Source organism: Gopherus evgoodei, chromosome 2 (assembly GCF_007399415.2).
Source record: "Gopherus evgoodei ecotype Sinaloan lineage chromosome 2, rGopEvg1_v1.p, whole genome shotgun sequence".
Classification (NCBI taxonomy): Eukaryota; Metazoa; Chordata; order Testudines; family Testudinidae; genus Gopherus; species Gopherus evgoodei.
The window spans coordinates 32,036,423-32,059,204 of NC_044323.1; the positions used below are offsets into that span (position 1 = coordinate 32,036,423).

General features: G+C 42.4%; 1 protein-coding gene across 5 annotated transcripts in view; it reads left to right on the forward strand.

The window, feature by feature from the left end:
* Positions 1-22,782, forward strand: part of MPP7 (membrane palmitoylated protein 7) — a 360,464-nt gene that overhangs the window by 203,281 nt on the left and 134,401 nt on the right. For all 5 annotated transcript variants that reach the window (XM_030550282.1, XM_030550284.1, XM_030550285.1 and 2 more), the window contains one exon: positions 4,736-4,816. In XM_030550282.1, the coding sequence (XP_030406142.1) occupies positions 4,736-4,816 (81 nt within the window). The remainder of the gene's footprint in view (positions 1-4,735; positions 4,817-22,782) is intronic.

Genomic DNA, 22,782 nt, shown 5'->3' on the forward strand with positions numbered 1-22,782 from the left:
TAACACTTTCAAAAGACAAGCCTGGGAGCTTAAATCCATAACCTAGCTAGACACTGAAAATCATGGTCTTAATAAAAACACGGCATTTATGGTTTTTTACAGCAATCTGTAAGCCCCCTCCCCCTTTTTAAAATTTGTCTTATGGCTAGAGATGTATTAATGGGCCTCTTCACCTTGAATGGTCCCTCAGAATATGTGCTATCAGTTCAATCTTGTAGTTAGCTGTGACACTCTGAGTACCATTCCCAGACCTGAAGAAGAGCTCTGTGTAGCTTGAAATCTTGTCTTGTTCACTAACAGAAGTTGTTTCAATAAAATGCATTACCTCACCCGCCTTGTCCCTCTAATATCGTGGGACCAACATGGCTACAACAACAATGCATATTAGCAGTTTAACAGATATTGTGTTTCAACAGATTTTGAATTAATGGTTCTTTTCCTGCTGTGGGTTATTAACTGTTTTATAATTAGAAAAACAGGAAATATTCTTATTAATAAGAAATGTAGTATTTCTTATGTGTTATAAAACCAAAACATGGAACAGTGCTCCCAAAAATACTAAGGGTTTTTATGAGTTTGTTTTTACTCTTATGATTGGTATTAAGGCTTTTGATAGTCATTATGAAGGAAGCAGTTGCAACCAGGCTTCTAATCTAAACATTTTCATGCCTACCCCAGTTTCTTATAAGGTAAAGTTTTTATGCCAGAGGCCTGTACACACTTTATCACAAAGCCATGGTGTTCAGACTATACTATGTGGTTAACATAAAATCAAAAACTACAGAAAATATATTATTATAATGCAAATGCTCACTCAGAAACCAGATCCCTTTAAAACTGTTATTTGAACCAGTACTGTGCTGATGTAAAGGCTTTCACAACTTTGTCGCTTTAAACCTCCAAATGTCTTGACCCCAGTATCCCCTCTCTGTTCTACCTCTGTTCTGGCCTGGCCTCTCCTCTTCCACTATCTCTGGCTCTGGTTTTCTGTTTCTTTGGATTGCTTTATATTCTCCTCTCTGTAGTGGTTGCCTTCTATAAAATTAGGTGAAGATTGTATTAGATAAGATGCATCAATTCCCTTAAAAGGGAGAATTTCAGAAGAGCATCTCTGAGACTCATGTTCCTGCAGTCCTCCATGTATTCAGGTGATCAGTCATAGCAACAACATATTCCCAAAGTACACTGCCCAGGTCACACAGAAATAACCCCTTACATTAACCCCCCCCCCTACAAAATAACGTACTTCTTCCAAAAATGCAGCAACAGCTGTGGTGTCTTTTATACACGTACCAGCAAACATTCTCTTCAGTTTCTGTTTCCCTATAGGCAACACCACTGATATTGTAGTAATAATAATAATAATAGGAGATATACCTATCTCCTAGAACTGGAAGGGACCCTGAAAGGTCATTGAGTCCAGCCCCCTGCCTTCACTAGCAGGACCAAGTACTGATTTTTGCCCCAGATCCCTAAGTGGCCCCCTAAAGGATTGAACTCACAACCCTGGGTTTAGTAGGCCATATGCTCAAACCACTGAGCTATCCCTCCCCTACTTTACATATTTATAGGAATAGACACTTTACATATTTATAATTAAAAACAGTGACATCCATTATGGCTTAAGACACAGAATTACAAGATCACTGAACAGAAAAGTTTTCAGAAGACCCAAACGTAACCAGAAGCTAGTTATGATAAACTTTCCAACATGAGCAGGAGGCAATGTTTATTAAAGACAAAAAACAAATGGAAGCAGCAAGAACATATCAGCAAAGACACACTGTTCCAAAAATATCCATGCTGTAAATTCACAAAGTGTTAAAAAGTATGCACTATCTGTGCCAACTAATCCACCTTCTCATATTTATCCCAAACCCCAAGAACCATGAATTGAATTAAAATGTTGACCACTGGAACAGCATCATATTAAAAAAGAAAGTTAAAAGATGGAAGACTAGGGTGTGCGACAGTAAGAAAGGACTCAACTGCTCTGATTAGAGGACAGAAGACAAAAGTTGAAGACTTTGGCCAAGAGATTTCATCTGTAAGCATATTAGGACTCAGACTCCCTCAGAACCCAGAGTTGCTCTATTGTGGGGTTTATTCTGCCTTTAACTGATAGTAATAGCATTTTATAGGTATAGTATTTCCTTCTGAAGACTTTAGGTGAGAACAAGATTGTGTTCCCTTCCCCCCCACCCCCAGTTTATAAAAATGTTTTTAAAAAACGCTTTAAAATTCTCATGATTTTTCTGTTTCCTCCTCATTGTGGAATACAACTGTTCTGAAGCTTGTATATTCACACCTGTGCATATGTCCATTATCTTAGAGGATCATTTCTTCTATAGTTTACCATTGTGTGTAACACAGATTAAAGGAAAAAAACTGATTTGAACCTGTTTACAATCTTACTGATTAAGGAATGTCTTTGTCAATGAAGCTACCATTGATAGACTTTAATCAATAGTAATGAGGAATGTAAAGCCAAGGAAAGAGAGTACAAAGGGAACCTGCAGTGCTTAACTGCCCCAGAAGACACTAGGAGCTAGTATCATCACAGATCATGTTCAGCTTCTTAAAACTAACTGAAAAACCATACTACACTAGACCTGTCACTAGTTTGCATTGTTGCTTGGTTTTATGTGCCTGAAACACTTCACTCTGCTGACCTCTAAGCTGATTTCCCATTGTAAACTCCTACATATTAATACATTAATATAATAATAATAATACCTAGCTCTTATATAGATAGCAAAGTACTTTATTGATGTTTACGATCAACTTTTGTGTGTGTGGGTCAGAGTTAAACAGTTATTAGAATGTATATGTTGAACTTTTTTGTCAATCTTATTAATTCTAAGTCTGAATTGTAAGGGTAATGGAAAATATATGGAAATTATTCTTATTGGCTGTTTTTATATTTTTAATGCTTAGAATTTGATAATGTATAATGGAGATATATATTGGATAAAAGTTACATTAGTCACTGTAGCAACTTCTTTTGAAAATCTTTTAGTTTGATTTCTGTGAACTGGAAGTAATTTTAACTCTAGTATTTAGCTCAGGGGTGGGCAAACTTTTTGTCTTGAGGGCCACATCAGGTTTTGGAAATTGTTTGGAGGGCGGTTAGGGGAGAGGGTCATGGCCTGCCCCCCCCCCATCCACTCTCCCTACCCTGGGATTCCTGCCTCATCCAACCCTTCCTGTTCCTGCCCCATTCACCCCCCCCACTCCCTGTCCCCTGACCACCCTAGAACCCCCGCCCCTGACTGTCCCCCCGCCACCCCATCCAACCCCTTCTCTCATTCCTGACTTCTCCCCCCCACCCCATTCAACCGCCCTGTTCCCCGCCCTCTGACCGCCCCAACCCCTATCCACACCCCCGCCCACCATCCCAAACTCCCCTGCCTTCTAGCCAACTCCCCCTCTCCCTGCCGCCTTACCATGCTGCCTGGAGCATGGGTGGCTGGCAGTGCTACAGCTGTGCCACCCGGCTGGAGCCAGCCACACCACTGCGCAGAACAGAGCACTGGATCAGGCCGGGCTTTGCAGCTGCACTGCCCCAGGAGCTCAGAGCCTGCTGCCCTGAGCATTGCACTGGTGGCACAGTGAGTTGAGGCTGTGGGGGAGGGGGAACAGCAGGGGAGGGGCTGGTTGCTAACCTCCTGGGCCAGGAGCTCAGGGGCAGGGCAGGAGGGTCCCACAGGCTGGATGTGGCCCGCGGGCTGTAGTTTGCTCACCTCTGATTTAGATAAATAAAATTACTTGCTGCAAATAACCATTTTTCTTTGGGACATTTTTTATAGTATTGATTCAACATTAAAAAGTGATTATATGAAGTTGTTTTGGATGAGGTATTGCGTAAAACTTCATAATTCTAGACTAGGATTAGTGATGTGAAATGTGTTTTGGCTTTTCTCTGCCCTGGAAAAATAGCTGACATCTGAAATCTTATAGTAGTAAAAATATGCACCTTAAATCAAAATTAGGGAAGAATTTAGTGATAAGAAAAACTCAAACACGAGGAAAGTAGCTCTGGGATTAAATGTTACTGTTGCTCTATTGTTTATCAAATCACAACACTGTAATATTACCAAACATAAATTACTGATCTTGTTAGGACATATTCTGTACATTTTGTGTGCTTTAATAGCTGGTGACCTGTTATAGGCCATAGTATGATTAACCTGCTTTACATTTTAACGAGCTGCTTGCCATGTATGTGTAAACATAATAAAAGGTTCAGGCTGCTTGCTCTGTAGGGGCACTTTGCTTCCCTACACCAGCCCTAAACAGCAGAGCTACTGTGAGTTTTTGGATGCAGTGTGGATTTCACCACCTCATTCAGAAGCTGTTTTTTATAGACAGTGTCAGAGTTTGATCCAGTCGTTTTTACAAGCAGTCCTTTGTCTGCACGCAAAGGACCATTCACTTAAATGAAGTGCTGGGATTTGCTCTCGTTGCTATAAATCAGAATGTGATCTGGCTGTACTGTTGCCAGATATGATTACTTGAGTTAAACTGAGCCGAAAGGCCTGGCTTAAATCTGGTCCACTGAGGGCCAGAAAAGAAGAGCAATGATGGATAGTTTGTTTTTCTTCATGCTGGCTTCTGTTTGAACATATTGGAAAGTAATAACCTTGAACAGGATAGATTCTCAGTTGTCACTGAGCCACTTGGTAAAACAATGCACTTGCTAATGTTCTTTATGTCAATTCAATCTCCCTTACAGCTGGCTGAGGAGCTGCAGAGCAAGCCGTTGAACACTGAGATCGGAGAGCTGTTGAAATTACTGTCGAAACCAAATATCAAGGTGAGGATGTGTTATACCTGCAAATCACACACATACCCATTTTCTAAGGCTCCAGAAGGTTTTGTCTGTTTCAGTCAACTTTTTCAAATACTAGGAAGGAGGAGAGACTCAGTATTAATAGGAAAAATGTACTGCAAGAAAGACAGTTAGTATTAACAGTAGATTGTAATTGTTACTGACATTCACAAAAGAATTTGAGTAGAGAGGTATTAGTTATTTACAACAGCAGTTCAAAAAAAGTGTTAAGAAATTAAATTTACACAATAAATATTTTTCTTCAAATGTCTTTTAGTAAATGTATAAATATGTTGAAACCACTGTTATGACTTAACTATGATTTGCTTTTTAATTGATGACTGGTAAAAAATACATGAATTAAAGTGAAAAGTGTGAGTAAAATATATAAATAGTAAGATTTTCTACCTCGGATGATGCATATAGTTAATGTAGTTCTCAAAAACTGTCTAGAATTCTCCAAATTATCCTACAACACCTTATAGGATTCCATAAAATGCCCTACAACAGGGATTCAGCAGTTTTTAGCTGACAGTAATATATGTATGCTATGATCAAATTTAACCTATATTAGCAGCTTGCTTCTTGTTTGTTTTTCAATAGGGATAGGATGAAAAAGTAAGTTAAACAGGTATACAATAGTCACTATTGTATATGTTCCTGTGTCTGAGTTAATGACTGTTTAGACAATAGCCATTTTGGTGGTGAAGGAGCAGAAGTAGCTCCGTCTAGCAGAGTTACCTCTTTATAGTCCTTTTGATGCTCAGTTTTATGCATTGGCAAGTTCAACAGTCAAGGTACCATAGTACCTATTAACTGTTATAAAACTGAAGGCATAGAGCAATGAAGCTTTCTATTCTCAAGGCCTTGCTGTGCACGTATGATTTTTGTTGTTGTCCCACACCTGTGTTGCAAGGTGACAGCCTGCTTTTGGTCTGAGGTGATAGACAATGCCTAAACTTTCTTAGCATGTTTCACTCAGCCTGCTATTCAAAAAAATGCCAGTTTCTCATTATCCACACCTATACTTTACTGTATATTTTCAGGTAGCGATAGACTGTGCATATTTTTCAACACTGAGGCCTTAATGGACTGAGTCTAAAGGCTGTTCTCTGGTCCCAATTGTATTATTTTAAGAAACTAAACCATCACCTTTCATAAGGAGTTATAAAGTTGTAACCTATTCTGTCAATGTGGTTGTTTGTCCTGTTGCAGTGGCTGGGTCAAGTGTGCAGGCTAATGAGTCTGCTAAAGCTTGGCGGCAAGAGTGAGGTGATAAACCTGTACTCGGGGTACAGCGTCTAGAGGGGGAACAAAGAGACACGCTGTTTTACAATGGCTATCTACTCTGATAAATTCAGTCAGCTCTACACAAATTCAGCTTGTTTTCTTTGATGTGTTACAGCTTCTTGATTGGGACCTCTGGGTGCTACCCCATTACAGATAAGTTTGGTAAAATGTGTTGAATTTTTGTTAGCATGTTCACCCAGTAAACAGTGACTGCTGGTATTCTCCAGAATACATCAATGAAAACTGTCTTTCCCCCTTAATGATGTATACTTATGCAATTATCTTGTTCCTCTTGCTGAGTGATTACTAGAGTTAAGTGGATTACTATATACCCATGTAATGGTTGAGTTATGATTCTGAACTTGGCACTTTTTGGGGTTTGGATAGGACATGGATTCAGTTTTTCCTGCATTTGTCTTACAACGAGGATTTCTGGCTTTCTGCCTTTCTGTTCCAAACCTTTTCCTCCCAGACTACAATGTCTATGCAGTGTGGTTCCTGTGGTGCTGTCATTGAGCCTCTAGCCTTTTTATTTTACCTTCCAGGTCGGGGCTCTGCAGAAGGTCTCTTAAGTCATAGCATGCGCCTTCACAATTATATTTGCCACTATGTGGCATCCCATTCTCCTGGTGAATATTCTCGCATAGCATATTGATTATGTGCACTCATCCCAGTACTTAGACAATATCTCTTTAGTCTTTGGGCCTCTGTTTTTTAGTTTTAACTAGCTAAACTCATTGTGACAGTCTTAATAACATATTTTCCCATGTATAACATATTGCCTGTTATTGCACTAGTATGACTCTAACAGCCACATTAACATAGCTGAATGCCCTTTTTGGCTACAGAAGAAGGGAATGGCTGGACAGACTGTAACAGATTCTTTGTGTAGCCCTGCTGGGTAATCATGAGTAAGACAGAAACTCCTCACCTTCCTGCATGGCTGATCTTGCTAGACTTTGGGCATGGGCATGAGTGGAGAGAAGGGACTGTGTACCTGATACTCTTGCCACACACCTATCCCTGGGCAGGTGGGCAGTGAGGAGAGGGGAGAATCTTGACCTCTCCCCCGACATATTAGCCAGAAAAGAATATGCTACATTCAGTAATGGGCTCTGGATTAATTACTTCCTTTCATCCTTCCCTCCTCTGCATCCCACTCCCCCATGCTGGGCAAAGGGGGAAGCAGGGAGGGAGCTGTGATTCCTTATAGTCATAATTCTATCCTAGGGCTACTCCTTGGTCTGTGCAACTGTATGTTGTCCTTATGCAGTTTATTGAGCAATGTCTAGCCCTACTATATTATTACAAACAGAATTGATATTGACTCCTGAAAAGTGGTGGGGTGTTTTGTGCGAGTTTTTTGGAGGGGGGGAGGAGGGGTTGATCTGCATACCTGGTGGAAAATTTTCTATAGAGCAGTTTCCAAAGAGCTAAAATCTCCTGGGATAACTGAGTATTTTTTCAGTAGTGAAAATTGTTCAGGACTTGGTTTATACGGTAACTGGAGGTTATAGTTCTGTTGCAGGAACTTCCTCTCCTGACTCAGTTTATAACTGCAGCTGTACCTAGGGCCAGATGGAGTATTTCCTGTTTTCCTCCATCTCTGCTTTAATCTCTTCACTGCCCAGCTGCATTGCACGAAGATCGTGTTCCCACCAGCCTCGTTGTGAAGAGGGTCAGTCACAGGACAGCGAATGTAAGACTAGCGGTACCCAGGCGGTACAGGATTAATTAGCAATAGGTCTAGAGGTTTTTGGCAACTGCATCATTTAGGTGAACACAATAAAACATTATGAAGTTTACTTTTACTGATAAGATGTCTGAGTATGTGTACTTCTTATCTGTTGGTTTTGTAAAGCTCTGACAAGTTCATGTTGTCCAGTGGGTTTCTCATTCACAAAGAAATGTCCTGAAGCAAGAAGTAACTTCCACAGGAGACATTTAATTAGTTGGAATTACAACGCTTAAAATGTAATTCAAATGTATCCCAAGGATATTCTTTTGCAAAGGATAGATTTTAAATTAAAGGGACTTTGCTACTATTTTAAAAACTTCATATAATATTCTACCACACCTACCCCAGAATTCCTCTTCCTATACTGTAATTAAATGCACTTGAAATGGAGGCATTTATCTCCTCCAATTGAAACAGAACCCTGGAACAGACTAAAGTGTTTGACTCCAGGAAGAAATCAAGTGGCTTTCTTCATCTGTGCATAAGATATCTGAGAGTGGATTAGGACCAAGCATTACAGTTTGAGGAAAGACCATATGCTTGTTCAGTCATACAGATTTAAAATACAGCTGCAGAATACTATGAATGTGGACCATGCTAACAGCTAGTGTTTGTTATAGTTACAGTATTGGATATTGTGTTATGATTTAAACATTGCATCATTATTGATACCTAAAGCATAAAAAATATTTTCATACTTTAGAACTTTGTCACACTTTGTCAGCCTATTCATCTCAAATTTATAACATAGACTGATAATCTTGCCTCACTCCTCAGACATCATCTGATGTTAAAATATGTAGTGAGGTGTATGACTTCTGTAACTTCTTTGTATAAATATTTACTTAATATAACTTAACTCATTCCTTTATAGGTCAATAGATTCAAAAGGTCTATTTAACATTAATGTTTTTGTTTGCTATCTGACACCCTAATAGTTATCACCATTGCCTAGATTACTCACCAACATGAGTAAATTTTACACAATCTAACTCTGAAAAAGGACATTATTTGTAGTATTCACACAATGGGAGCTTAAAGTCACAGGGTTTGTACAGTCAAATCTCGCAAGAACGCGCCCCGCCATAACGCGAAATCGCATATAATGCGATCATAAGTTGGCTCCCCTTTAAGGCCTGATACCAGTGGTCCCCAACACCATGGCGCCCTCCGGGACATTGATGTGCCCCCGCCTAGTGCCCAGCAGGGGAGAGAAGCTACGGCCCTGCGCCTGCTGGAGACAGAGAACTCTAGGGCTTTGGGCGCCGGTGCTCTCTGTCCCCAGCAGGCGCGGGGTCCCAGCTTCTCTCCGGCTTCAAGAGGAGCTGCGGCTCAGCGCCTGCCGGGGACACAGAACTCCAGGGCTGCGGGCACCGATGCTCTCTGTCTCCGGCAAGTGCAGAGCTGTGGCTTCTCTCCGACTTCAAGAGGCTTCTCTTGAAGCCAGAGAGAAGCTGCGGCCCTGCACCTGCCGGGAACAGAGAGCACCGGAGCCTGCAGCCTCGGAGTTCTTTGTCCCCGGCAGGCACGAGGCCGCGGCTTCTCTCCCCTGCTGGGCCCTAGGCACTAGGTGGCGCACATCAATACACTGCATTGGGGACCACTGACTTAAACTGACCGGCCTGAAACCCTGCTATACCACGACCCTGCATTTATCGCTATGGAATTTTTTGGACCCCAAACATCGCGTTATAGCGGGGTTTCACTGTATTTTGTACTTAGTAGATTATGTAACCTTGTTTCCTGTAATGATATAACAGTAGTGTAATTAACACAAGCCACACCCCAGTGTCCTACAGTATGTGACACATTGTACTGTGGTATGGAGATTAAATGTAGTAGGAGAGCTCTGAGTTAATATTTATTTGTGTATGTATACAATAGTTACAGGTATCCGTCAATCCACTGGGTCATGGCGTACATGCAAAGGTCTAGTCGGGTGCCCAATGAATCAGCTTATGGCTGACAAGCCCAGGCAGGGAGCAACACAGCTTATTACAAATTTCATAGCTCCATGTATTGTCTGAGTTGGAGTCCAAGATTACAGCATGCTGCTTGCTTCTTTCTAGCTTTGCTTCCATCCTCTGAATGAAAGCTGCTTTGTTGAGCTGTACCCAGTGCCAGATATTCCCTCCAGACTGAACGGGATTCTGCGCGCACTCTTCCCAGCTTTCTACATTGATGTTGAATGACTTCATACCATTTTTGCACATGTCATGGTCCTGTCATAAAGGGTGCCCAGCTTTCTAGGGCCATCTTGCATCTTCCTTACAAAATATTCTTGGGGATACGATCTCCTCCCATTCTCCTGACATGACCAAGCCACCGCGACTACTACTTCTTGATAATAGTTTTTAAGTGTTAGTCCTACATGCTGCAGCACCTCTGTGTTTGGTTTTTTGTCTTCCCACTTTATTATCAGGCATCTCATATGGAAACTGTTAAGTCTCCTGACATGCCTATATATATTTATATAAATATATAATAGTTAACTATGTAATATAATGTACTGAGTTTCTTTAAACTGTGCAACTTAGTTTTGTGCTACTGTTTGTGTACACTGTGTACATTTGTTTACTCAGGGGCAGTAAGCAAAACCTGTATCATAGAGTCCTGGAAAGTGAGAACCTTATCATCTGTGTTCCCCGGCTGTCTATTTTTTAGTGTGTATTACAACAGCAGTGTTCAGAGATAATGTCCTGGGACTCTGTTACTATCTTAGCAAAACAGATCTCATACTAAATTCCCTTCTGAAATTTTCTGATTATTTCTGGACTTTCTAATCATTGGATTTTACATTTTATTTCTTTAAGAAGTTTGTTAATAAAAATGAAGCTGGCCCTTTAAATTAGTTTGTATATCCCCTACCCCAAATTAGTTAATATCCTCAGCAGCTATCCTCCATCATTTTTGTCTTAAACTTTTGCTCATATATAGAACCCTAAGCGGATACAAAATTTGTATCTGCATCCATCCGCCATACACAAAAATGGTCCACAGATATAAAGCAGATCTCTGCAGATTTGAAGATATGGCTTAGGTGTCAAAACCTCAGAAAAACAAGGGAAGGAGGTATATGTTGTCATACTTGTGTTTTATTCTGGATAATTAAGGATATAAGTTGCAAGTGAAGGTGTTAATTCCTAGCTTATTTAGAAATAGAATATTGCATATTGTTACTTGTTTTTCTTTTGCAATTCCTTTAGTGACGTTTTCAGAGTTTTCTAATTCCTGGGATAAAGCTGTAAATTAGATAATTTTAGCTCTGTTTCCAGCTGACCTTGCTTCTTCAGTAAGAGAACAGTTTAATGAATAATTTGTACTTTCAAGACTCTCATTTTACCTTGCAACTGTGCTGCTGGATAGATATATAAACTGTGATGAGAGGGTACTGTGCACACTTCAGTGAAACCTATGCAGTTATTCTTTATCAGGCCTGTTATTTAAAAAAACAACACAAAAAAGAGCTTTTCTCAAGAGTAACCGCGGATTCCCAATAAGGTCTCAGTACCGCATATAAGCAATAAACTAAAGATGTGTATTATTTCTCAAACTATACCAGACTGACACTTTGGATTCTTTCCAGATGAGTCCTACGTGGTGAGTTTTTTCCTGCTTCTGAGAACTGACACACTATTTCCATATAACCGTACGACCCAGGAACATATCTCTGGAATCACTTTATCAAGGGAGGGATATCCTTCAAGAATGTCACTTTGATTCTTAACAGAATTTCCTTTCTATATCAACATCAAAATATGCAGACCTTCATTTTATACAGAGCCTGTATACATCCTAAAAGGTCCAGGTGAAATGAATGTTCGCTAAAGTGTTCCTGTTTTAGGTATTTGTCTATATTTTCAGAGCGACCCTCTATCCGCAGATTCTAGTGAATGATTGAAACAGAAATAGCCTCAATGTTAGACACTGCATTCCCTATCTCCCGTCCATGTGTTGCTCAGGAATGGTTTTTATTATATTCATTTTTTGTTTTGTTTTAAATAAAACTTTTCCAAAACTCAGTAGTCAATTATAAATTATTATTTGGGCTACAAAAACAGTTGTACACTGATGGTTGGAAGCTTCTCCTTCTACAGTCTTTTTTGACTTTAGCTGTGTGATGGGATATTCACCCCACATTATCTCTGAAAGGGTTAATATAGATTGAGAAGGAGACTAATTAATCCAACAGGCACAGCTGAGGGGAATCAGGTGGCTAAGTAATCCCCTGTCTCAGGCTGGGTTTATAAAGACAGGCCATTGGCAGCAATGGGGACTGCTGGGAAATAGACTGCAGTTACTCCCTAGAAGGAAGGAGTTGTGAGGCTGGAGAACCCAGGGAAGCGGGGAGAGCTAGAAGGTAAGGAAAGGCAGTAAGGTCTAGAAGGGAACAGACCTTGGCTGCTGAAAAGAGGGTCTCTCAGCTGGAACCCAGAGTAGAGGGCAGGCCTGGGTTCCCCTGCCACCCACAGAGGAAGTGGCCCCAACAGGCAGTGAATGAGAAGGCTGCCTAAGACTGAGGAAGAAAGATTGATGCCCTGGAAGGGAAAAAAGCATATAGCGACCTGGCTGGAGGACCAAGTCACAAAGAGGAGGCAGCAGCGCCCAGAGCAAGAGAAGTGCTGGAGAGAGAGCGAGAGGACAGCAGGAGGGAGAGACCATAAGGAAAAGCATTGGATCTGGAGAGAGCTATTCCCCAGAATGACCAGGAGGAAGCACCACCTGTGATGAGTGAGTACCCCCTATGATAGGCTGGTACAGAAGAAGCTTCTAATAGATGACTATGCATTTAAATTACTAGATAAATTGGATATTTTCCATGACTCATGAATTGTTTTACTCATCAGGCATCATCTGAAATGCAGAATATTTACAAAGTGTTCTCTAAGTAGAGGATTTTCCTGCTTCTGTCTGTTCTCTCTTTCCTTATCCATCTTGAAGGTGAAATATCTTTCTCTTTACTGAAGGCTACAGCATGTTGACAACTGAGTGAAAATCCATCTAAGTATACACAGATTTGTTTCTGGATTTGTGACATAGATACCCCGTAGTATTCCGTTCTCCAAGTATGATTGTAAATAATAGTTCATGCCTACTGGCTTATGTAATAGTTCATGTGAAAGAGATGTTTCTCAGTATTATGTAATGTGTGCATGTATGTATGTGTGTTTTGTATGAAAAAGCTATGTTTTACAAAAAATATACCTCTTTACAAACAAAATTCAGTGTCTTACAAAAGCAGTGGAAGATAAAACTGAATATTATTATAACCTGGAGATCCTAAACAGTGGATTTTGAGTGGGAGTTCTGTTGGGGGAGAAGATATTTGTAGATATTTGTGTTTGTTTTTGTATTTGTAGAGGCTGGTAGGGGCAGTGTGCTGGGAGAGAAGCTGAGTCCTGATTTTGGGGTGGGGCTTCTCTGACTTAGGGGTTCTATAAAGGTAGCCAGCCAGTCAGGCAGTGCCACAGACAGCTGTAGTGGCATAGGAGCCAGCAAACAGAGCTGTAAACAGGGGAGTTTGAGTGGGAGTTTGCAAGGGCAGTTTGGGTGGAAGACTAAAAGAGGCAGGCAGGCAAACAGACAGGCTAGTAAAGGGAGTGCATGGTGTTCTGGCAGTGTTTTGGTGCTTGTTGTGGGTTTGATTTGCTGTGAGTTGTGATGTTTGGGGTTTTTTTGTGTTTCCTGGACTAACAGGACATAGGTGGGAAGGCTATGACAGAGGCAGCAGTTGTAGTGACCCAAGCAGTGGAAGATACAATGAAGATAACTGGACGTAGAAGCTGCGGTGTGTACATGATCCTGGAGGGGGTTCCTGAAAAGAGTGTCGTCTGCATGAAGTGCCGCGTGATAGAGCTGGTTGAGTTTAGAAAGGGGTTCGAGCAGATGATGGAGCAAAGACACGAGGAGACTGATGGGAAAAGCTCAGACATGCAGTGGAAGCAGGACCGAAGAACTCTTAAGGGGAGACTGCTTGGTGAAGACAGTGGAAGCATGTGACTAAGAGAACCAGGCAGAGGAAAAGACGGGTTATTGAAGAAGAAATAGAGTTCAGGAACAGGTTTGAGGAGTTGGAAAATGAAGAAGGGGCACAGCAGGTGGTCACTGAAGGTGAGAGGGCAAGGAAGAAGAGAAGAGCAATGAGTCCTATAGGAAGAAGGGAAGAGTCGATGGAGATAACGCCAGATATGAGCCCCAGGAGGATACGGGATGGGTTGCAGAGGATTGCAAGAGAGAATAGGAATCGAGAGGACTTGCAGCCAGAGGGAACAGGGGATAGACTGGAGAATCGCACTATCACCAGGAAAATGTAGGTCTACATAATCGGGGACTCCTTACTGAGAGAAATAGGCAGGCCTGAAACCAGAGCTGATCCAAAGAACAGAAGGGTGTGCTGTCTACTGGGTGCAAAGATACAAGATGTGGACCTGAGGCTGAAGAGGATCTTAACGGGAGCGGGAAAGAATCCACTGATTGTCCTTCATGTGGGAACAAATAATATGGCTAGATTCTTGCTGGAACATATCAAGGGAGACTATGCAAGGCTCAGGAAGACACGTAAGGAAATCTAGGCTCAGGTGATCTTCAATGGGATTCTGCCCGTTCCTAGAGAAGAGCAACAAAGGTGTGACAAGATTATGATGTTCAACAGATGGCTCAGGCAGTGGTGCTATAAGGAGGGCTTTGGGATGTATGGCCACTGGGAGGTGTTCTTGGAGAGAGGACTGTTCTCTTGGGATGGACTTCACCTGAGTCGGGCAGGAAATAGACTTCTAGGATGGAAGCTGGCAGAACTGATTAAGAGAGCTTTAAACTAGGAATTTGGGGGAGCTGGCTGGGAGATGTCCAGGTAATCTCCACGCTGGTTTTTAACATTGAGAGCGAAGAAAATGAAGTAAGAAAGGATACAGCCATGGGTAGGAGAATGGACATAAGGAGGAAGGGTAGTGTAGATACCAGTATAATAGGTGATACTGGAGGTAGAATGTCAATGCCTAATCGGGTAAAGAATGTGAGCAAAGCCAAGCAGAAAAAATTTAGATGCTTGTACACTAATGCGAGGAGCCTAGGTAACAAAATGGAGGACTAGAGCTACTGGTGCAGTGAAACCAGATATTATAGGGATAACAGAAACATGGTGGAATAGTAGTCATGACTAGAGTACAGATATTGAAGGGTATGTGTTGTTTAGGAAAGACAGAAATAAAGGCAAAGGTGGTGGAATAGCATTGTATATCAATGACGAGGTAGACTGTAAAGACATAAGAAGTGATGGAATGGATAAGACAGAGTCTGTCTGGGCAAAAATCAAAGCCTCCCTTAGGATAGTGCTTGGGGTGTGCTATAGACCACCAGGATCTGATTTGGATATGGATAGAGCCCTCTATAATATTTTTAATGAAGTAAATACTAATGGGAATTGTGTGATCATGGGAGACTTTAACTTCCCAGATATAGACTGGAGGACAAGTGCTAGTAATAATAATAGGGCTCAGATTTTCCTGGAAGCGGTAGCTGATGAATTCCTTCACCAAGTAGTTGCTGAACCAACAAGAGGGGATGCCATTTTAGATTTGGTTTTGGTGAGTAGTGAGGACCTCATAGAAGAAATGATTATAGGGGCCAATCTTGGTTTGAGCGATCATGAGCTAATTAAGTTCAAACTAAATGGAAGGATAAACAAAAAATAGATCTGTGACTAGGGTTTTCGATTTCAAAAGGGATAACTTAAAAAAATTAAGGAAATTAGTTAGAGAAGTGGATTGGACTGAAGAACTTGTGGATCTAAAGGCGGAGGAGGCCAGGAATTACTTCAAGTCAAAGTTGCAGAAACTATCAGAAGCCTGCATCCCAAGAAAGGGGAAAAAATTCATAGGCAGGAGTTGTAGATGAAGCTGGATGAGCAGGCATCTCAGAGGGGTGATTAAGAAAAAGCAGAAAGCCTACAAGGAATGGAAGATGGAAGTGATCAGCAAGGAAAACTACCTTATTGAGATCAGAACGTATAGAGATAGGCCAAAAGCCATGTAGAGTTGGACCTTGCAAAGGGAATTGAAGCCAATAGTAAAAGGTTCTATAACCATATAAATAAGAAGAAAACAAAGAAGGAAGAAGTGGGACTGCTAAACACTGAGGATGGAGTGGAGATTAAGGATATTCTAGGCATGGCCCAATATCTAAACAAATATTTTGCCTCAGTCTTTAATGAGGAGTTTAGGCATAATGGTAGGGTGACAAATGGGAATGAGGATATAGAAGTAAATATTATCCCATTCGAGGTAGAAGTCAAACTCAAACAGCTTAATGGGACTAAACTGGGGGGCCCAGATAATCTTCATCCAAGAATATTAAAAGAAGTGGCACATAAAATTGCAAGCCCATTAGCAAGAATTTTTAATCTGTAAACTCGGGGTTGTACCGTCTTACTGGAGAATTACTAACATAGTTCCTATTTTTAAGAAAGGGGAAAAAAAGTGATCCTGTTAGTTTGACTTCTGTAGTGTGCAAGGTCTTGGAAAAATTTTTGAAGGAGAAGGTAGTTCAGGACATTGAGCTCAAGGGTAATTGGGACAAATTACAACATGGTTTTACAAAAGGTAGATCATGCCAAACCAACCTGATCTCTTTCTTTGAGAAGGTAACAGATTTTTTAGACAAAAGAAATTCAGTGGATCTAATTTTCCTCGATTTCAGTAAGGCATTTGATACAGCTCCACATGGGGAATTATTAGCTAAATTGGAAAAGTTGGGGATCAATATGAACATTGAAAGGTGGATAAGGAACTGGTTAAAGGGGAGACTACAACAGATCATACTGAAAGTTGAACTGTCAGGTTGGAGGGAGGTTACTAATGGAGTTCCTCGGGGATCGGTTTTGGGACCAATCTTATTTAATCTTTTTATTACTGACCTTGGCACAAAAAGTGAGAGTGTGCTAATAAAGTTTGCGGATGACACAAAGCTGGGAGGTATTGCCAATACAGAGAAGGACTTGGATATCATACAAGAAGTTCTGGATGACCTTGTAAACTGGAGTAAAGGTAATAGGATGAAATTTAATAGCGAAAAGTGCAAGGTCATGCATTTAGGGAGTAATTACAAGAATTTTGATTATAAGATGGGTGGATGCATCAGTTGGAAGTAACAGAGGAGGAGAAGGACCTTGGAGTGTTGGTTGATCACAGGATGACTATGAGCTGCCAATGTGATATGGCCGTCAAAAAAGCTAATGTGGTCTTGGGATGCATCAGCTGAGGTATTTCCGGTAGAGATAAGGAGGTGTTAGTACCATTATACAAGGCACTATTGAGACGTCATCTGGAATACTGTGTGCAGTTCTGGTCTCCCACGTTTAAGAAGGATGAATTCAAACTGGAACAGGTACAGAGAAGGGCTACTAGGATGATCCGAGGAATGGAAAACCTGTCTTATGAATGGAGACTCAAAGACCTCGGTTTGTTTAGCCTAACCAAAAGAAGGCTGAGGGGAGATAGGATTGCCCTTTATAAATACATCTGGGGACAAATACCAGGGAGGGAGAGGAATTCATTAAGATCAGTACCAATGTGGACACAAGAACAAATGGATATAAACTGGCCATCAGGAAGTTTAGACTTGAAATTAGATGAATGTTTCTAACCATCGGAGGAGTGAAGTTCTGGAACAATCTGCCATGTTAGATGGGGTGGGATCTGAGTTACTACAGAGAATTCTTTCCTGGGTGTCTGGCTGGTGAGTGTTACTCACATGCTCAGAGTTTAGCTGATCGCCATATTTGGGGTCAGGAAGTAATTTCTCCTCAGGGCAGATTGGCAAAGGCCCTGGGTTTTTTTTGCCTTCCTCTGTGGCGTTGGGCACAGGTCCCTTGCTGGAGGATTCTCTGCACCTTGAAATCATTAAACCATGATTTAAGGACGTCAGTGGCTCAGATATAGGTAAAGGGTTTGTTACAGGAGTGAGTGGGTGAGATTCTGTGGCCTGTGTTATGCAGGAGGTCAGATTAATGATCATAATGGTCCTTTCTGACCTTAAAGTCTATGATTCTATGACTCTAACATTTTAAAGGTTTCAATTTCTATTCTAGTTTTAACTGGAAAAAACATTCCATGATTTAAAAACTCTCTATTCCTTCTTTAACAGGGTGGCAAAGCTGTGTTCTGTTTGATAAAGAGCCATGGTACATGAGCACAATTTTTCTTAATTTTTAAAATTTTAAATTCTAAAAACCAAAGCAATAAATTATAGAAATTAATATTTCAGGGAGCTAAATTTTGTTAGTCTGGCTCCAGGCCAGAAGGATTGCTCTGTCACAAAAAGATTCCATGCCAGAGTTAATCCATTTTTTCTGGGTTTTGATTCACTTTGAAATGGAGATGTATGACAGAGGATTCAGATTTCACTTTTATTTAACACTGAGGTTTTAATAACAGCAGTTGCATACCTAATTTCCTACATATCGCACTGTTGAATCTACCTCTTCAAATTTATTCCTGTCAGAGTGAATATAGTGTGCTTTGATTTGTGTAAAATAAGTGCTGTTTTTATTACCTAAGGCAGTGGTCCCCAACCTTTCAGTGTGGCGAGCGCCAGATGACTAGCTGCTGAAATGCCGCCAAGGAGCGTGGCTGCCGAACAAGCAGCCGCCAAAATGCCGCTGAGAAGCGGCAACGCCCAGAAGCGCCGCCGCCAAAATGCCGCCGAGAAGCAGCGTCATCAAGAGGCATTGTTGCCGAAATGTCGCCGAGAAGCAGTGCCATCAAGAGGCATCGCCGCTGAAATCCAGCAGCATTTCTGCGGCGATGCTTTTTGGCATCGCCTTTTCTCGGTGGCATTTCGGCCGCTGCTTGTCCAGTGGCTGCGCTCCTCAGTGGCGTGGCATTCCCTTGTCAGTAGGCACCGCTTTGGGGACCACTGACCTAAGGGCTAGCCACCAGTTGGAGTCATACTAAAACATCTAAGCCACTGTGCTGAAAATTATTTTTAAAAATGTTGATATCTCTTCTGCTTTGGAGGAACATGGACTATTTTCTAACCACTTAAGAATGCTTATGGTCTTTCTGACTGCTTGTAGTGGAATTCTTTATCTACTGTTTGTTTGGGTATATTAAAAGGACTGCCAACCCCTGGCATGAAGTGCAAAAATAGTACATAACAGGAGCAAAAGGCACAACTGTGAATGACTGAATGTGTGAAGGCACAAGAGAATCTAAACTATGTGGAGTACTTCAGAAACTGTACCTGTAGCTGTGCTGAGAACAAGCACTGGACATTCTTATAAGTATTTTTCTTGGCTACTCTTTTATTACATTAGAGTCAGGGCCAACTCCAGGCACCAGCAAACCAAGCAGGTGCTTGGGATGGCACATTTTCAGGGGCTGCATTCCAGCCAGCCTATTTATTTATTTATTTATTTATTGTGCTTGTGGCGACAAAAGCCTAGAGCCAGCCCTGGCAGCAGCAGTGTATCCTGCCTGGGGGGCGCCCTGGGGTCGCTGTGGTTTGCGTCGGGGAGCAGCACCTGCATCTTGTGGCTGGACCGGGCCGGCTCCGAATGGGAGACACTTGGGCTGGGGGCTGCCCTGCGGGGCGCACGGAGCCGCCTGTAGGTGCCACAGGGTGGCAGCGCCGCAGCTGGGGCTGGGCGAAGCGGCCAGAGCCACCCAGGGACTGCGACAGGATGGCCAGGAGCAGCAGCAGGGCCATAGTGCGGACCAGTGCCCAGGAAACTGCTGTGCGGCGCCCATGTCCTGCTCTCTGGGCTCCACTTCCTCTGGGGCTGCCCTGCCCTGGCTCCTCAGCCCTCTGCCAGGCGGTCCCCCCAGTCTGCCATCCTGGGTTCCGGCCGGTCCTGGAGGCGGGAGCCCCGGCTGGAGGGACCCTGGGCTGAAGTGCGGCCTGGAAGCTCCACTGCTTACCCTGACCCTGCCAGCGCCAGACTGGCTGGAGGCGAGGTGGGAATGGGCGGAGTCAGCACTGTTGCGGGGAGCCCAGGGCGAGGCAGCAGGGAGTGCGGGTGGGGTGGGGGGGAGAGCCCAGAGTTTGGGCGGCATGAGGTGCAGGTGGGAGGGAGAACCCTGTGCTGTGGCAGCAGAGAAGTGCAGGGGGAGCCCAGGGCTGGAGTGGGAGGCAGCCAACATTTTTTTTTGCTTGGGGCGGCAAAAAACCTAGAGCCGGTCCTGATTAGCGTGAATAGAATTTTGGGAGTAATTTTAAGATAATTTAGATTGAAGAGGAAACCAGTCTTGCATGACTGGGAATACTTTCAAATTAACTTGTCCATAGGCACCTTTACTGAAAAATGCTGCTCAGAAAAAGAGAGAGAATCTAGAAATGTTGACGTTATTTATGTTTTTAAATTAGTTTAAAACAGAAAACTGAGAAGGAGCATCTGGAGGTCAATCATTAGTTTAGAGTACAAAGCCATAAATGAGATATGTGCTTCCTATTTCATTATTTTCAATAGACTTTAAATTGTTTTTAATGTATTCAGACCTTTTATTTAATAAAATGCTAACAATATGCACATTTAAGTAGACTCACTTTTCATCACCTTTGTGTACTTCAGCTTTATTCATATTATCACTGTTTAGGATCTTGAACTAAACGTTACCAAAATTTACACACCCAGTGAAACCTGAGCAATTTCATTGCTTTCAGTTTAACTATTTCTTGCATATTTGAACCTGAGTTTTTAAAACATTTTTTTTTAGGTATTTTACTCTGCATTTTCTTGGTGGTATAGTGGTTTTGGTGCGAAGCTGGTAAATTGTGTACCCTATTAAATGATGAGTTTGCTGCCGTGATCACAGTCATCTGCTGGTTACTTGGCTCCTATGGAGCCCTAATGGGTTATTCTGATAAGAGTGCTTATCTCTATTGCTCTTTTGACAAAAGTTTCAATAAATCATTCAAAGCATTTTAAGGCTGATTTACATTAACCAGTAGTTGCTTAGAAGTTGTATTGCATGGACCAGAATCGGTACAGCAGGCTTGACATCTATCATGAACTAAAATTTATCATTACATCAGTAGACCAGAAAGACAGTGTGACAATCAGATATGTCCTATTGGCAGCAACAAATTATTTAAGGTGTTTCTAAAAGAACACTGAAAACTCTCAGAGAAAATTTATCTTTGGTTAAATGTAAGCAAAATATGCTTTTACGGTGGTCTATGATCTATCAAAGAAAATCCTGATCTAAACTTAACATTTCACAGGCCTTTTTTTCTTGCTCCCTTTCAATTGGAGCCAGAGCTGGTTGAGAATTTTTCATTGTTTTTTCAGCTGAGAAGTGTGGTTTCTGCAAAATCAACATTTTTCCCATGGAATTTGCTTGAAATTAGTCTTTACTTTGTATCTGGGAAAACTGAATAAAACATTTCAGTGTAACATTGATCTGTGTTTACGTAAGCTGTTGTGTGTCTCAGATATATTCATTCTCCACTATGGGCTGGGCTCCCTGCCTGGACCATGTCTCCCAGGATGCACAATGATCTTCCCCTCTTATTGATCTCTATAATGTATCTTGAGAGACTTTTTAGTCCCTCTCTTACCTCATGAGAATATCCTTTGCTAGCATGTGGGATCACAAAATAGGAAGCTATAACGTGTTCAGGAAAGCAGAATTTTTCATATTTATGTAAGTAGATTGGAATTGTCATCAGTAATCTTCTAAGTTTGCTGGTAGTGTTCATCATACGATTCTCTGTATTTTAAAATATTTTAATATCACATCGGAAATGGAGTTGAGTTGATTTGAAATAGTGGCTGCTGTTTTGAACAGACAGCGCAATGACACTGTGGAAATGGCACATTTATACTCAACAATAGATCTGCTTCCCATGTGTGATCCAAGTTGTACCTTCTTTCTGTACTGACAAAAATAGAAAGTTTAATATTTTTACTTCTGTTACAGATATACAGAAGAATGAGACCAATTGTTTTGCCTCTTGCATCAACAGAATTGTTAACTAATCTTTATTTGCAGAATTCTCATTACTGGGGTGATGCAGGAGCCAGAAAGAACAGCTTGACCTTCAGATGGCAGGTTGAGTTTGCAGCTGGCGTTTAGGGAAGAAAACCTGTATTTTTCTGAGCAAATGTCGTATGTAAGCTATTGATACAGTATGCATGGAACTCTGTAATGTCCTCTTAAGATATGTGTACACTGCAATTAAAAATCCATAGCTGACTTGGGCTAAGGGGGTTGGGCTAAAGCAGGGGGCTCAAACTCAAATGACCACGAGGGCCACATGAGGACTAATACATTGGTCTGAGGGCCGCATTACTGACACCCCCACCCTCGGCCCTGCCCCCACTCCACCCCTTCCATGCAGCCCTGCCCTGCCTCTTCCCACCCTTCCCTGCTCTATTCCAACCCCTTCCCCAAAATCCCCACCCCAACTCCATCCCCTCCCTGCCCCCAGCGGGTTCAGGAGGGGTGTGGGGTGTGGCAGGGGCTCAGGGCAGGGAGTTGGGGTGTGGGGTGCAGGAGGGATGAGGGGTGCGGCAGGGAGTCAGGGCAGGGGGTTGAGGTGCAGGAGGGGTACAGCAAGGGGTCAAGGCAGAGGATCGGGATGCAGGAGGGGTGTGGCAAGGGGCTCAGGGCAGTGGCTTGGGGTGCAGGATGGGTGCGGGGTGCGGCAGGGGGTTCAGGGCAGGGGGTCGGGTGCAGGGTACGGCAGGTGGCTCAAGGAAGGGGGTTGGGGTGCAGTAGGTGGCTCAGGGCAGGGGGTCAGGGTGCAGGCTATGGCCGGGGGTTGGGGTGCGGCAGGGGGCTCAGGGCAGTGGGTTGGGGTGCAGGAGGGATGTGGTAGGGGGTCGGGGTGCAGGGTGCGGCGAGGGGCTCAGGGCAGGGGGTTCGACTGCAGGAGGGGTTTGAGGGGCGAGCTTTGGCCCAGTGTGCACCGGGGGCAGGGCAGG